General features: G+C 44.3%; 1 protein-coding gene across 6 annotated transcripts in view; it reads right to left on the minus strand.

Annotated features, from left to right (window-relative positions):
• Positions 1-17,065, minus strand: part of CUX1 (cut like homeobox 1) — a 286,475-nt gene that overhangs the window by 32,294 nt on the left and 237,116 nt on the right. Inside the window, exons 22-23 of one of the 6 annotated variants that reach the window (XM_075720278.1) lie at positions 13,517-13,705; positions 8,411-8,675 (exon numbers count right to left, since the gene is read on the minus strand). The exons of the other annotated variants lie outside the window; for them this stretch is intronic. Of the exons in view, the coding sequence (XP_075576393.1) occupies positions 8,411-8,675; positions 13,517-13,705 (454 nt within the window). The remainder of the gene's footprint in view (positions 1-8,410; positions 8,676-13,516; positions 13,706-17,065) is intronic. 6 annotated transcript variants of the gene reach the window in all.

Here is a 17,065-nt window from a genome sequence, read left to right on the forward strand (position 1 = left end):
TTTTGCCTTGGCTATGGGACAGCCGTGCCAAGCCCGTCGGTGGAAGTGCTCACACCCTCAAACCCAAAGGACTGCCTGAAAAGGCATTTGGAAGAACATGAAATATCGTCAAGATGCTCTTAATTTAATTTCCCCCCACCACAGGCCCACTGCGAAGCCTGCCGTGCTAGACGGAATGCAGGCTGCAAATCCAGACCCCGCTGGGGCTCCTCCCTGGCGCAGCAGGGGGGCACGCAGTCGCAGCCGGGATTTTGAGCGGATAAACCATTTCTGGTAACTTCGGCAGTGCTCAGTGTTGAGACTGACCCCTCTGACTTCAACCAGGATTTTGTGTATTTATTGTAAATCTGACGCTGATGACTGCCCCTTCTAGTAACCACAGCAGGCATTATGGAATAAAGCAAAAATACAAACTTTATGCAGATAATCAATTTGTACTGAAATGATTGGTGAAAGGCAATGACAGATCATCTTTCCTTTTTTTTCAAGTTTAAATTAAGTAACATTCATAATTGTATGCTTGATTTTTACAGCACTGGACGTGGTTTAAGGAACAGAGATGAAAGGCTCTGCAGTCTCCCATTCTCACTAAAAGTCTGACATCAGGAAGGTGAAACTTTACAATACTCTGAACCAGAAAAATGGATGATTTTAAAAATATGAATACATTTCTAGCAGATCCAGAAGAAAACAGCTTGTAAATACAAAACAAATCAGATTTCTACTAGAAATGAGCCACAATTTGCCTAAACAAAAAACAAACAAGGAAAAAATCTGGACAACCTCCTTGGTGTTCTCCTGGACACCAAGGAGAAACGAAGATGAAATAAAGTCCATTGTTCTGAAACTGCTCTGGGGAAGCACAGCTTTTTGACAGGTTGTCAGTCTATGAGCTGGTCTGACTTCTACCTCATTTTTTATTTAAAAAATCAATTTCAGAACATGAATACTGACAAGGCAAGCAGTGCATTTCAAGGGAATTAATGCACTCCATGTGTGGTTAAATTGCCTGGTGTACCACCCTGTGCCTCCTATTACTTGAAGCGTGCAATACTACGCCAAACACACTGCCTTTGCCATTTAACTTGGCCCTTCCTCCCTCTTCCTTCTCTGTTTAAGGAGCTCCCAATATCCTCACAAGTACAGAACAGTTTATGAAAAAATCTTAGGGTCTAGGGCAACTCTTACCCTCCTCACAGGGAACTCTGCTGCCTCCCAGGAGCCTGGGTTAAGAGATATCACTAGGAACCTTCCCAGCCTGGTACAGCCCTCGGACTGCTACCCATTACTGTTCTTCCATGTGGGTGGTGACGAAGTTGCAGTGCATAGCTCAAGGGTGATTAAAAGAGACTTCAGGGCCTTGGGAAGGTTAGTGAGGGAACCTGGGGCACAGGTTATTTTTTCCTCCCTCCTTCCAGTTGTGGGCAGTGACACTGGAAGGAACAGACGGACCCAGTCTATTAATACATGGCTCCGTGGCTGGTGCCACCGTCACAACTTTGGGTTTATTGGCAATGGGATGGCCTACATGACACCGGGCTTCCTGGTGTCAAATGGGAGCCACCTTTCTCAAAGGGGAAAGAGGGTCTTTGGTTCAGGAGCTTGTGGGGCTCATTGACAGGGCTTTAAACTAGATGTGAAGGGGGAGGGGGAACATATCAGGCTTGCCTGTGGCAAGCTGTGGGATGGTACACAATGGTTAGAAGGATGGGGTGCTAGTATGAGCCCTCAACTAGTTGCCCAGAGGCGTGCTGGGGACACTGCAGCATAGTCGAAGTCTTGAGGAGATGAGCTGTGGGCTCCTGAGGTAGTAGGAGCCAACAAGGAAACTTCTGTGAAACACCTCAAGGGAAACACGGGGTGTACCACTGAGAAGGTGACATGGCCAACAGCCCAGATGAAATGCCTCTACACCAACGCACACAGCATAGGGAACAAACAGGAGGAGCTGGAAGCTACTGTGCTGCTGGAAAGCTATGACCTGACTGCCGTTACTGAAACCTGGCAGGACGAATCCCATGACTGGAATGTGGCTATCAATAGCTACAGGCTGTTCAGAAGGGACAGGCCGGGAAGGAGGGGCAGAGGCATTGCCCTCTACATAAAGAAATCGATACAGTGTGAAGAGCTATCCCAAAGAATAGCCACAAGCAGGTCGAAAGCTTATGGGTAGAATCAGAGACAGAGGCAACAAGGGGAACCTTGTGCTTGGTGTCTACTACAGGCCGCCTGATCAAGGGGAGCCTACTGACAAAGCCTTCTTCCTCCAGCTCCAGGAGGCTTCGTGCTTGCAGACTCTCATCCTACTGGGGGACTTCAACCACCCCGACACCTGCTGGAAAAGCAACACGGCGAGCTGTAGGCAATCCAGGAGATTCCTAGCATGCATTGAGGATAACTTCCTAAGCCAGGTAATAGACACCCCTACCCAAGGGGATGCAATACTGGACCTGAAGGTTACCAATACAAGTGAGCTCATTGGTGAACGTCAAGACTGGAGGCAGCCTGGGCTGCAGTGATCACACATTGGTGGAGTTCACACTCCTGAGGGATATGGGAAAAGCAAGGAGTATAGTCAGGACCCTAAATTTTAGGAAAGCAAACCTCCAGCTCTTCAAGGAGTTAGTCAGAAAGACCCCCTGGGAAACGGTCCTCAGGGACAGGGGAACAGAACAGAGCTGGCAGATCTTTAAGGATGCCTTCCATAGAGCGCAAGAGCTCTCAGTCCCCAGGTGTAAGAAATCAGGCAAGGAATGGAAGAGACCAGCATGGCTGAGTCGAGATACACTGGTCAAACTAAAGAGCAAGAGGGAACTGCACAGGCCATGGAAGCAGGGACAGGTGTCCTGGGAAGAGTACAGGGAAGCTGCCCGGTTTTGTAGGGATGGAGTCAGGAAGGCCAAGGCATGGCTGGAGCTGAATTTGGCAAGGGACGTAAAGAGTAACAAGAAAGACTTCTACAAGTTTGTCAACCAGAAAAGGAAGGTTAAAGAAAGCATACCCCCTGATGAACAAGAATGGCAACCTAGTATCAACAGACGAGGAGAAGGCTGAGGTACTCAACAACTTTTTTGCCTCAGTCTTCACCGGCAACCTCTCTCCTCACCCTTCCTGAGTCGATGGACTGCAAGGTGGGAAGCAGGGGGTAAAGCCCCTCCCGCTGTAAGGGAAGATCAGGCTCGAGACCACCTGAGGAACCTGAACGTACATAAGTCTATGGGACCTGATGAGATGCATCCCAGAGCACTGAGAGAATTGGCTGACATAGTTGCCAAGCCACTCTCCATGATATTTGAAAAGTCATGGCAGTCAGGTGAAGTCCCTGGTGACTGGAAGAAAGGAAACTTGTGCCCATTTTTCAAAAGTGAAGAAAGGAGGACCCTGGGAACTACCAACCTGTCAGCCTCACCTCTGTGCCTGGGAAGATCATGGAACAGATCCTCCTAGAAGCTATGCTAAAGCACATGGAGGACAGGGAGGTGATTCGAGACAGCCAGCATGGATTCACCAAGGGCAAGTCCTGCCTGACCAACCTCGTGGCTTTCTATGAAGGAGTGACTGCATCAGTAGACAAGGGAAAAGCAATGGATGTCACCTACTTGGACTTCTGTAAAGCCTTCAACACAGTCCCCCACAACATCTTTCTCTCTAAATTGGAGAGATATGGATTTGATGGGTGGACTGTTTGGTGGATAAGGAATTGGCTGGATGGTCGCATCCAGAGGGTTGTGGTCAATGGCTCCATGTCCAAATGGAGACCAGTGACAAGTGGTGTCTCTCAGGGGTCCGTACTGGGACCAGTGCTATTTAAGATCTTCATCAATGACACAGAGAGTGGGATTGAGTGCACCCTCAGCAGGTTTGCAGATGACACCAAGCTGAGTGGTGCGGTTGACACGCCAGGAGGACGAGATGTCATCCAAAGGATGTGGACAAGCTGGAGAGGTGGGCCTGTGTGAACCTCATGAGGTTCAACAAGGCCAAATGCAAGGTCCTGCACCTGGGATGGGGCAACCCCCGATATCAATACAGGCTGGGGAACGAAGGGATTGAGAGCAGCCCTGCGGAGAAGGACTTGGGGGTACTGGTGGATGAAAAGCTGGACACGAGCCAACAATGTGCACTTGCAGCCCAGAAGGCCAACTGTATCCTGGGCTGCAGCAAAAGAAGCGTGGCCAGCAGGTCGAGGGAGGGGATTCTGCCCCTCTGCTCTGCTCCGGTGAGACCTCACCTGGAGTGAGCGTCCAGCTCTGGAGCCCTCAGCACAAGAAGGACATGGAACTGTTGAGGTGGGTCCAGAGGTGGGCCACAAAAATGATCCAAGGGCTGGAGCACCTATCCTACGTGGACAGGCTGAGAGAGTTGGGGTTGTTCAGCCTGGAGAAGAGAAGGCTGCAGGGAGACCTTATTGCGGCCTTTCAGTACTTAAAGGGGGCCTATAGGAAAGATGGGGACAACCTTGTTAGCAAGGCCTCTTGTGACAGGACAAGGGAGTAATGGTTTTAAACTAAGGGAGGGTAGATTTAGACTGGATATAAGGAAGAAATTTTTTACAATGAGGGTGGTCAAGCACTGGAACAGGTTGCCCAGAGAGGCAGTGGAGGCCCCATTCCTAGAATCACTGAAGGTCACGTTGGATGTGGCTCTGAGCAACCTGATTTGGTTAAAGATGTCCCTGCTCACTGCAGGGGGGTTGGGCTAGATGACCTCTAAAGGTCCCTTCCAACCCAAAGCATTCTATGATTCTATGATTCTTTCTCTGTACTACTCTGTCAGCAGGAAAGGTTATGACCACTGTTCAGGTCCTAATTTGCAACCAAGAGGGAGCCTCAATGACCTGTGGTCAGGACAAGACTACAGACACAGGGAGAGTTTAGCAAAACTTTATCTTTCAGAGCGAAGATAACACTTTTGGTTTTAGCCAGGGAGAACTGCTAAGGGTCTTGTAAATCACTAGTGAAATGCTGTCCCAACACTGATGGCTGTACGAATTTTTCATTTTTCCCCTAAATGTGCTACGGAAGACAGCACACAATACAAAAAAATTAGGATAAATGCAGAACACCACCTGAATACTGCTTTTGAAGCTAATGATATTATTGACTTACTTGAAATGCAACAGAGTATTTCAGCAGTACTTGCTGACTCTACACTTTTGAAGGATTTAGGGGGTCTGTAATTTTCCCTAGGAGAATATTATTCACCTAACAGAAGACCACAGGTGCTAACATTAATTTTCTACTACCATTAATTGCATGCATCCTGCAACATCGATTATCAGGCTCTATTTATGCCTATAATCTCCCTGCATGGACATTGATCCAGAACGTGCTGCTTCTGTAACATTCCACAAGTCAGGAGAGGATACGGGTAAGAGCTTTGTGCCTGCATGGCATTTAAAATACCTCAGCTCCAGCAAGATACTGAATGATGACATGCTCACTGAGTATCTGACCAAAGCCCTACAGAATACAGGTTCAATGTCTGTGGAAATCCCTGGAATTCACACCCAATATATTTATTCTGGAATCTAGTCTGGCTCCTGATTAACACAGTAATTAAATCCCTATGGTAAAGAAGAACTGGTGACAGCAGCTAGGAAATTCCAGAGAGCATTCCTCTCGGTGGAAGGTGTTGGCCTCGACATCAACACATCTTGTTGGCATTCATCAGCGTAACTCAAAATATCAGAGATCTCCTGGTGTATACGTTGAAGTTCCCTGTACAAGCCTCCACACAACTCCAGGAACTCATCTAAACAAGCATAATGCTACAGTTCATTGAAAAAATATGCCCTCAATAAAAGCAGTAAAATTTAGGATCCAAGAGCACTAGCTTATAATTCAAGAAAGTTTGTTTTAATTTCTGGTGCTTCTGTAGTACCATCTCTATGACCATACTGAGTTTCTGTGCCAGTTTTCACACGTGAACTGGGACAGAAATCTCTGCCTCCTGCTCTTTGGTACAGTTCTTAAGACAATAGGGCCTCAAGACTCTGATGGGTTCTGTATATGTGCTTCACTAATGCAAAGCAAGGCATATTCTTATTTTTATGGTCCGAGAGCTACGTGATTGGTATGGATGCAAAGCCATAGACCTGGAGAAGTCTGCAGACATGTAAAAATCCTTTATACCTATTTATAGTCTGAAGTGAATTATTTCTTTGCCTGCTGAGGATTTTTTTAAAGTTTCTTTTGCTGCAGAAAACAAACGCTAGTGCCAACTTCCCATTTGCTGGATATAAAGGTAGGTTCTGCTGTAGCAACCACCTTTGGAAAGTGAGGCTTTGGCTGAATCCCAAAGGAAAAGTATCATTGCAATAGGATTCCCAAGAGACAGGAAGACAAACTTGTCCAAATCTGTACCCTGCCTCACCTGAAGTTAATTTAAAGAAAAATTTATATGGTGTGGAACTGCTTCTGTATGAAGACTCTTCAATTTGGAAAAGAAATGACTGAGGGAGAGTATAAGAGAGATAAATAAAGTTAAGTGTGGCCTGGAGAAGATGAAGAGGGGAAAGACTACCCATTTCCTGTAATACATGAGCTGCAGAACAGTCAGATCCTGTTGCCCTAGCAGAATACTAACTTGTACCTCTTCTGCAACGTCCTGCAAATGATTTAAGAGTACGTCACGCATGAAAGCTAAGAAGGTTATTGGACAGAGGAAAAGAACAGGCACGTGTTTTGATTTTTCAGTGGTGGCAACCGCACAGAGCAGCCAGGGCTCCAAACGGGCTTGCAATATCTCTTTAAAGTCCTGGAGACTCAGCAGCACATCTGGGAGCAGGTCCAGATCACTCAGTGCTGTGAGGCTTGTGCTACCCACCAGCCTATAGCACCTTGTTTATACATTTTTTTATTTTGTATACAACTGTCAGCACCTAGTCTACATTAGTGTATAGCTCGGTGCGGCTAAACACGCTGATCAATCATGACTTGTCACGCTTTCTCACAGCACGCCTGAACAGGAGATCTCATGATAATGAGGAAGATGACACATGCCACCAGTGCTCCCGCACTCGTCTGCGTAAGTGAGAACAGCACATTTTGCTGTCAGGCCGAAGGGAACATATTTTCATAGGCATTCCTCCAACTTGTGTATAATTGCCTAGAAGTGGGAATTGGAATAGGGGCCTGCATTTGGAGAACTCTGAGCAGTGAAAGAGGCGGCATCTGTAGCAAATTCAAGTCAATGAAATTCAGTGTAAATATGATTACTCGTTGGTTATAATTTTAAAATTTTATATTGTTTACTATAAACATTATTTTACTATTGTGCACAATATTTCTGAGATATGTCATTAAACTGTGCTGCTTCTGCTTCAGCAACTTCCCTGTTAAAAGCTGAGAAGGGCCAAAGTGGAAAATACCCTTTAAATGTTAGCAGTTTCCAAAACCAAATAAGTTTAGCAATCTGGACTAATTAGGAACATTACTGGCTCCGAGTGAAGTGGCAGAATAGTATTAAATCTGGTATCTTAACTGTACCTGTTCAATATTCATTAGCACAAATTTCTTGGAGAAAAATCTGCTGCACTAATTAAGATTCCCAATCCCAAGCACAGTTGATAATACGTTTATTCAAATCCTTATAATTCTTATATGTCATTCCAGCATTGTTTTTTTTTTTATCGGTGTCTCTAGGCCTAAACCTACTTCAATGTTTCAAATATGGAGAAGATTCCTTCTAATATGAGAAAGGAACTAAACAGACCAACATCTTCTTTCATTTCAGCGGGACTCAATGATCTAATCATAACAATGAAACAAATCTGCTGCCACATCTGACTTCAGGGTTATCGGTTCTCTGTCCTTCATGACTGCGGAGCTTCCCAGCAATACAGCACATACTGTGCCTATTTTCAGAGCTCAGTGACTCAAGACCTAAAAGAAAACCCTCTTTTTGCTCTTAGTGGGAAAAATAGATGATGAAAGCAGTGCAATTCTGAGGCCATCCAGCAGAGGACACTTCCAAGCACCCGCCACCAAGTGACCCAGGCATAACACACACAACACACACCTATACGCGTGTATATACATGTGAGTATATGTCTGTGTGAGCGTGCATATGCAAGTGGGAAAGACCAGTCTTGCTTACGGCAATGGGATTTATAAATATTCATTAGTGGACATCTCTAAATCAACGCCCACTCCAAAAGCAAGACTTTCTGTTTAAAAGCACTACTTACATCAATATGTGAATATTGCCACTCCTCAGGGATGACTTAAAATTAGTCTGGAGCATTAGCATTACTGTTAGTTAGAACCTCCCTGCTGTCGGAACTGTTCATTTTGCACAACCGCTCAATGCTAGCGGAAGCAGACACAGTCTGCTGAAGCAGAGCAGCACCCTGCCAAAGCAAATAAAATAAATCCTTTATGAGTAGGGCTCCCGGGAGATCTCATACCTGTAATTGTGGAACCAGTTGATCACGGTGCTGGTTTTCAAGTTGAGCTGCGTAGCGAGTTCCTCAATGGTTTTTGGTGATGGGTATGGCTTTTGCTGGTAGGCTCGTTTCAGAGCTTCCTTCTCTTCCGGTGCCAGCACCACCCGGGGCTTCTTCAGCTGATGCTGCGGCTGCGGGCTGGCTCCCTGGCTGTAGTCTATTCCAGCGGATGAGGACTCACAAGACTGACTGTCGCTAACAGAGCTGTGTCGGCGTTTCATGTAGGCTGAAAGAGAAGTGCATCGGATCAGCCCCAGCTGAATACAAATGCAAAATCAATGAATATACGAGCTGTGGAATAAATGTGAAGATGACAGGTTGTAGATGCACGGATGGGCTACTTGGGGAGAACAGAAAGGAAGGGACATCATCAGAGATCAGAGGAAAGCAAATGTGGGGAGGATGCAAGAGTCAGAAAATAAAGAAAGAAAGGAAAGAAAAGAGGGTAAATCATCTGGAAACCTGCCAGAGTTTTCTGCTTTTTTTCAATGAACATGAGACATGAATAACAGGGTTCAGTTAACACGACTTATTTCAAATTCACTCTTTCAGGAGTGGCGAACTTCCACATAAGCACCTGACTAGGACAGTTGCACTTCATTTCAACTTAAATGGTTTTGGTTGTTAAACGCTTAAGGTGTACACTAAGGCCCCTCTAACACTTAAGGTCTCTGAATTAAAAATACGACTGTGGAAGCTGAAGGCAGCCGCAGCCACAGCCAGGTCTCCAACACATGATGGCGCCCGGAGCCCACGATCCCAGCGATGCACTGAATAACCCGTCAGGCGTTCGCTGCTTTTTCCTGCAGATCTCCGCTATAGCGGTGACAGGTTATGAAAGAAAAACAGCCCACAGCATCCTCCTCCCCTACGCAAGGCTCTTTCAAAAATGCATATACTTTTAAGAAAGCTCTTGCTGCACTGATGGAGAGCGGTGAGGCTGATGGCAGAAGCCTGTGATACCACTGCTAACTCTCCTCCCCAACAGGGGCTGAATGATCCTGGCAAATTCTGCAAGGAAAGAGTCCCAGCAAACGCTGTCATTGACTTGATTGATTTACACCAGGCAAAGAGAGGTGGGATTTACTGCACCTGGCAGTATCATGCGCAAGCACTGCTAATGAGGGGGCCGAAAATGGCAAATGTAGATGAATCTTGTCAATAAAATATTTAACGGCCTGTTAAATACCGTCTAGATATTTAAGAGTTTAGGGATTCAAGAGCTGCAATTTGATAACCTTGGCTATTAAGTTCCAGATTACACCAGTCTGACTACAATCCAGCAGGCACTAAATCTCCAGCCGCCAGGAGCTCCGATCAGAGCCAGGGACCAATGCGGGGCACGTCACACTGGTCAGCAACCAAATTCTTCAAAAAATAAATTTCTCTCTCCCCACAGCTCTGCCTTTAGGCTGAGGGTGCACAAAGAATAAAAATTCAGTGCAATCAAATAAATGGAAACGTTGAAAGCCCTTCTCACACAAGCCAACTTCTTCTGGCAAGGCTTCCTACAGGACTGGCTAGGTTTTCTGTCTTCAGCAGGTTTCAGCATCCTGTCCTCTACACGGTGGTATGTCCAGTGGGACCTTTTTACACTGTGTTACTATCGTCAAAGTGAATTTTGAACACACTCTGTAACCTTTGGGGGTATCTGCATAGCCCTCATTTTGTTTTTCCTGAATATGACAGATTACCTGTGGATTGCCTACGGTGTAAGATCACTGATATGGAACAGAACAGAAGTTGCTCCTGATCCATCACTCTGCCATGATACAGTCCTGCATGCTTTTGAAATAACTATAAAAAGCAAAGCAGTTTTTTTTTTTTTTAAATTAAACTTACTTAAAAAATTGCCTATTTAAGTTGTTCCAACTGGATGTAGAACTGCGAAGTGACCACAGGTAAATGCGTTATTTCAAGGTGACCTATTGGCCTTATTTTTGCAGCCTTCAAGGAACTGTTACAATCTTCAACCATGGAATTAATCATTCCAGCAACATAATCTCACATTTATATAAGGTCTTTAATCTCAAAGACCCCTAGGTGTTATTTCAAACTTGCATTGACATGCAAACTATACACAAGGTTCCCTTGTCTCCTTTTGATAGCACAACCAAGAGGGCTGAAGGACAGCATCTATCACTTCAGCAACGTGCAGCAGCTTAAAGGAGGCCATGAGACAAAACAGAATCTCACATGGAAGACGTAAAAGGTGTTTAGGCTATCTCTGACTGGAGTTTCTGGAATTTGGTCAGGTGACTGAGTGAGCATGAGACACCCATGCATCAGGATGCTCTTAATCTCTGCTTTCTCTGCTCTCCAAAGGATGGCATTTCTGCCAGGTCAGAGCTCCCATCTTTAGAGTCCTAAGGCTGCTATACCTTGGGAAAAATTTCATGCCCTATGCCTACCTCTACTTTTGTAACCTCACACCGGGACCACAAAAGTTGCAATAGCTTATTTGGGTCTTTCTCACATGAATGGAACAAATGAGATAAATGCACATATTTCCTTAACATAAAGAGGATGTCCCACTGTTCTGTCATAACCAATTGTTCTTCTGGAGGATAACATCAGAAAAATTTTCCATTGGGTCAAAGGCACAATCCTGCCACCTTGCCATGTGCCGAACTAGCACCTAAGCTTTAGGCTTTAATGGTGCTCTCTGGAAACTTTACATGACGTTTATAAAAGCTTTTCCTTTTTAATCCTTATTTTAAACATATGTGCTGCGTGTCGGCAACATAAGGAGATCATTCAGCACATTTGCAGCAACAGCAAGGCTCAAACTGGAATCCAAGTCACAAACACACTTGATTTCCAGAGAAGTTTGGTTTCTGTCTGTGAGTGGTCTCCACTTCTCAGGAGACCTATGAAAAAGAAAACCCAAATGTAATTTGGGCAAAGGTCTGCATCTGGGTCTGAGACCAACTTGTCGAGGCCAGCTCCATCCCCTGAGTTTTACCACCTTTTTTTCCCCCTGCTGTTGCCAACCCAGCATCACCGTGTCCCTCTGGGAAGACTCCCCAGCGTGTGCTCAGCTATAGATGCAGCAGACACTACGGCAGAACTAGCGGCTGCCCACTGAGGTAAAACAGAGCCCCTTTTAATATAATTTTTATCTTATGCGGTATTGAACAAGATTATTAAAAAGCGAAATAATGGGGAAATAAAGGGAATTAAATTTTCTCCTGACAGCAGGCTGCAGTACTGCTCAGTGACAAGTGTGACGTTACCAGCAGCACACACACCGGGAGGTTATAAGAAAGAGGAATGAACTCTTCCAAGGCAGGAAAGGTGGTGCAGAGCGTCTCAGCCTAGTGAGCATGAACCCCCGGCCCTCTCCAAAGAGGTTAGGTAATGTACATTGCAAATTGTCACAACGTCTTGAAATGGACATTTATAGCACAAACTTCAGACTGGCAGAACAGAAAAAAAGATATATGCAGCTCACCTTTATCATAATTATTAATTTACTCCCTTAATAAAATGTGGCAGAGAAATAATTGATAATAATGTTTCACCGGTAGCACATTCACTTGCATTGTTCTTTAACTGACATTAGCTGAAGGGAAAGTTAAATTCTTAATGTGGCTCTAGAGCAATCTAAAAGGTTAAATCACAGGATCCTTACCTGCATGAAAGGATTTTGCAGAAAATACAGGGTTGAATTCACTTTAGAGTGCTCTGCTATGAGGACAGCACTTACACAGTTCAGGAGCTCAGTACAGAGTCTCAAATGATTTATAGCCTTATCTCCATTCAGGTGCCATCTATAGAGCATATGTATTGCACAGTATTTGATAAGAATCCAGTTTAGAAAATAGTTTTGAGAGGATATTGTCAGTACTACTTTTAAATTATTTTTATTTTATTTTCCTGCATTATGGGTGATATTCTCTTTGAGGCTATAAAAATCCAGCTAGTTGACAATTTTATTTCTGCCATATTTCTAATACAGCAAAAACCATCATGGCTCCCTTTGGTTTACAGTTGTAAGTGGGAAACCCAAGTGGATTTTACTCCCCGTGGAAGATCATACACAATTTGTGATAAGATACTGCACTGCATTATATTATACTGGTTACTATGACAAGGATTTGAATTTCTTCTTAAAAGCATGCAAGACTAGAATTTTCCCAGAAGCTCCCTCACTGCAATTTTTAATATAATCACAAAGTTCTTGATCAAATGTGTTAATGCTTTCAGGACATCAGTCAACAGCAACGCTTTCAGTGCACACGATTAATGCTGTCTGTACTAATATCATTAAGGGATAGCTCGAGAGATGTATATATCATTAATTAGTTAACTGCTGATAATGGCAGCCTAAGAGTCTCTCTTGTAAAAATCACATGAACATACTAAAAACAGGGCTCTGTATAACCACTGTTTTTTAGTAATGAATTTAAAATACTAAGAGCAGGATAAATTTTCAGGATATACTCCCTACTGACATACCCAATAACAACTTAGATCTCTCACAGGTACGTACTCATGACCTAGCTGTTTTATGTGAGCGTGTATTAACACAATCACCTTTGCCCACCCCTGTAAAGGCCACAAATTTAATTACTCTCAAATACCCTTTTATAAAGACTGCATTTTTCTTTCCTCCTAGCGACCATCAGTGCAGGACTGGCAAGAAGCTCGCTTAGGAATCAATGCACAGTTCTTCCAGCCCAACATCTGTGACCAGCTGCAGCACTATTAACTAATAACCCAAAGCCAGCTCCCAAACTCACATTTCTCATTTGGTAAGGCAAGTTATCAGTGATACACCAGGGCCTCAGTAATTAATCTATAGGAGAATATAGCAATGATTTCACAACAGCTGGTGAATATTCAGGGTTTGGGATTGGTTTTCTTCTTTGGGTTTTTTTTTTGAGATGTATCTGTTTGAGCCAGCATCAAATAAAGCTATGAAAAAGCTGTCATGAAGTCCTTTTGCATAACCTTCATAATACTGGATCAATGCTGCTTCTATACTATTTATGGAGAATTATAAAAGACACGGTCATCTTTGAAACAATGGAAAACATGAGTCAGCAATCTGCTCCAAGTTACCTTTTTTCTCCATTCGTTTCATATCCATCAGCTTCTCCACGTTGTTGGGATCGTTCAGCCACAGCTGCATGCGGACAAAGGGTTCCCGTCCCTTCAAACTCAGCTTGTGCCAGGGCTTTGGGCGAGCCAGAAGGTCTGAGACCGAGCCTTGTGTTAGGCCTAGGATTGTCTCCCCAAACAAACGCTGACCTAATATGAAATTGAAAATCACGTGAATTCATTCAGCTAAGAGACGAGGCTAACTAAAAAGACAGAACACATCAACGAGATCATTCGTCAATTATTCTTACTTTAGAATTGCTTGAAAACCCAAAAGAAACATTTAGAAGAATAAAAGCTCTCCCCCCACCCCAAAGTTTAAATATTGAGCTTTAGTTTAATCCCTAGGATCTGGCTGTGGCAAAGCGGGGAGCTCAAGACCTTTGGGGACCGGGATCTTACAGTGAAACAGTGTGCAAAAAATAAAATTAACGAGACTAAAAATAAACCGAACTTTTAGCTAAGCAGGCAACTAGTGAGAGCAGTGAGACTACTTAGCTCTTACGCAGGAGGGTAGTGCAACAGCTTCGTTCCAACAGGGCAATCCAAACATTTCAAGCGATCAATGACCAAGACCAACGCAACCCCCCCAATCGGCAATGGTCATGTACATACTTTCTGTACTGTACTATCTGTGGTGTTCTAACTGCATCTTACCAACTAGAAATATTCACATTTTACAATGTAACAGCTTTTTTTACAGCCTCTACAGTACTTGTAGTTAAGAATACTTAATTCTAGTTCTCTTCTGAAATGCTATTGTCTAACAAGGTAAAAACAGCGTATGTTTTCCAATGTGCAGCATTTGTACGTGCTTGAGTAATGCTAGTTTTACATGGTTAAGATCTAACTTAGCAAGGACTGTGGAAAATGCCTGTGCAGCTCAAACCCAACCATACAGCTGGTTTTCTAAACCCCTTCATTTCAGTGTTCTTCCTAAGCTAAACTGCCTTGATATGCAACAGCTTTTGTTACAAGACAGAGCCTGAAGTCATCTGAGTCATCGCTGGTGATTTCTGATAGAAGTGCAGCTATCATGTATTTTCAAGGTAACCCAAAGACCTTTCCGTACTGCTCAAGTTTAGGCCTCGGGGTCTCGTGTCTGATCCGTAGCTTTTCAATGCCCTCGCTCAGACAAAGCAGAACGCTTTTCCTTTACTTCCTGGCAATGCCACCAGTCTTAGCCAGTGGCCACAAACAGATGGCTAGGGGACAATGCAGATGCGTGGGGGCTCGTGCTCCTACAGCTCTGCAGGACAGGCCCGCACTTGCAAAAGCACCATCGGCTATTGCCTTCACAGCCTCGTCTGATCCTGTCACAAACAGGTGGTGGAAAATACCTACTCCATAAACCCCTCCTGTGTGCTTAATTCCATGAATCTCCTCCTCCTCTTTAAAAACACTCCAAAACCTTTGGCCTGGCCATTTTTTTCGCCTGTATGGGGAGAGGAGGGAATATCGGACCAGTCAGAAGCTGCAGAACATCCCATTCAGATGCATGGGGAAGGTGGGTCTGCAAAGCTGCTGGAGGAAGCAGCTGAGATATGAAAGGTGGAAAGGGGACACGAGGACAGGGCTAGTACGACAGAGTCTGCTAATAAGCTCTAAAACTAACCCTGAAAATGGTTCTTACAGGCGTTCAGCCTAAATTCAGAATTCACTTAAGTTCCTAATAAGCGATTTTCAGCTACCCTCAATACCAGGAAAATCAGACAAAAGAAGTAATTCAAGGCCAATTTTAGATGATGCGTATTGCAGAGTTAACCTACTCCCTGCTTGTCTTCCTATTTAAAAACATGAGCAAGGCCTCATCCATTTACCTTTAAACCTGCCAGCTACCTGCAAGATAAGACAGACACTTTAAAGATCTTTTAATTTACCTTTGTAAATAACTTTCCTTTAATGTTCCCTGCAGTTTCTAATCCCAGGCTGTGCTCAGGCTGCGGTGTGAGCAGCATTTCTTCCAGTGGCCTTGAGAGCTCTGGCAGCCCCTGTGCAAAGCCAGCGCGGCCACTGCAACTGCCTGTGTGGCTGCACCGTAAATCGGAGCAGCGAACTGAGCCGAGTCAAACCAACCTACCAAGAATAAAAAGGCCACTTTTGACTCAGATCAACTGGTCGGGTTTATTGTGTGGCCACAGGAACAGGAATACTGGCACAAATCCGCAAAAAGGTCAGAAGCAAGTAGCCCAGAGCAGGTACTACCAACACTGCCGAAGGAAATGAACTTCAAAGAACAGCCTAAAAATTAAAAATGCAAATGTGGAAGGAGGTAACATCATGTTCTCTAGGTGTTAAGGACAAAGCTAAAGATGTTTGTGTCATTTATTTTATCCCAGGATATGGCAGGACAGGATAAAACACCTGAAAGACTCCCGAGCTAATGGAGAATGTGTTAGAAATCATTCTCAGGAGGTAGCAGGTATATCACACTCCATCTTCATCACAGCGCTATTAATAACTGGAATATTTTTAAGCACACGTTTCCTAAAACTCCTGCTATTTCTCCCCATCTTTTTCCCTAATATCCTTGATGCCTGTTCCCACTGATGTAACTCCTCATGAACAAAACTTTCTGTAAATTATGCTGCTTTCATGGTTAGTCCTGTCTCTTTCTGCAAAATCCCCACCACTGCAATCTTTCAATAGCTCACTACATTTGCTTCCCTCTGTACCTAAGTTATATGTTGCCCAACAGGGAATCACTGATAATACTATGACATTTGGGACTAGGAATACTAGCAACACCTCAGTGTTAACACTGCCAGCATCGTTTGCTAAAATGGCGACTGCTAAACGAATGCTAAAAGGCATGGGAGGAGAGACCCGCCAAACACATCTTTGAGTGGTTTTGCACAACCGTGGTCTTTACTGGCTGATGATATTGGAACAACTGAGCCACCACCAGTTGCCTAAGACAGGTTCACAAGGCCCGGTGGCCTAAGACAGAGAAACCTGTGCACCGAGTCAATCTGGTGCACTAGCACACTGAGGGCGCAAAAGGAGACATTGAAACTGGTTCCACACCTAATGCAGAGTTTGGGGCACATTTCCTGGCTCTTCTGCTGCTTTTTAGGCTTGTCAGCCACACTGTAGGAAAACAAAAATCATGGGAAATAAAAAAGACTAAGTAAAAATGGCATCAAAGCAAATGTAAACAAAAATACTTTTTCAAACCTCTCTGGAATACCAGAGCAGGTACAGCACTCAACAGTATTTTGCCCAAAAACTAGGGGCTTGAACCTGCAAACCCTTACCGTGACTTGCGGCTTTATCTCTACATTATCTCCACTGAACAAGCAACCACAATCTGCCCATGCCAATGTGCACGAGCAAGTAATTCTGCTGGGTTCAGCGGAACACAATCTCATGCAGGGTATGTCCACGATCAGGGCCATTTTCTGTTTTTCCCAAATTATGTTAAATGAGAACCTGCAACCTCCCCCATCCCAGTATTTTTCCCCTTTAAAAAAAAAATAATCTAAGATAATAACACGTTATTTTGTGTCT

The sequence above is a fragment of the Pelecanus crispus genome, chromosome 12 (genome assembly GCF_030463565.1).
Source record: "Pelecanus crispus isolate bPelCri1 chromosome 12, bPelCri1.pri, whole genome shotgun sequence".
NCBI classification, from domain to species: domain Eukaryota; kingdom Metazoa; phylum Chordata; class Aves; order Pelecaniformes; family Pelecanidae; genus Pelecanus; species Pelecanus crispus.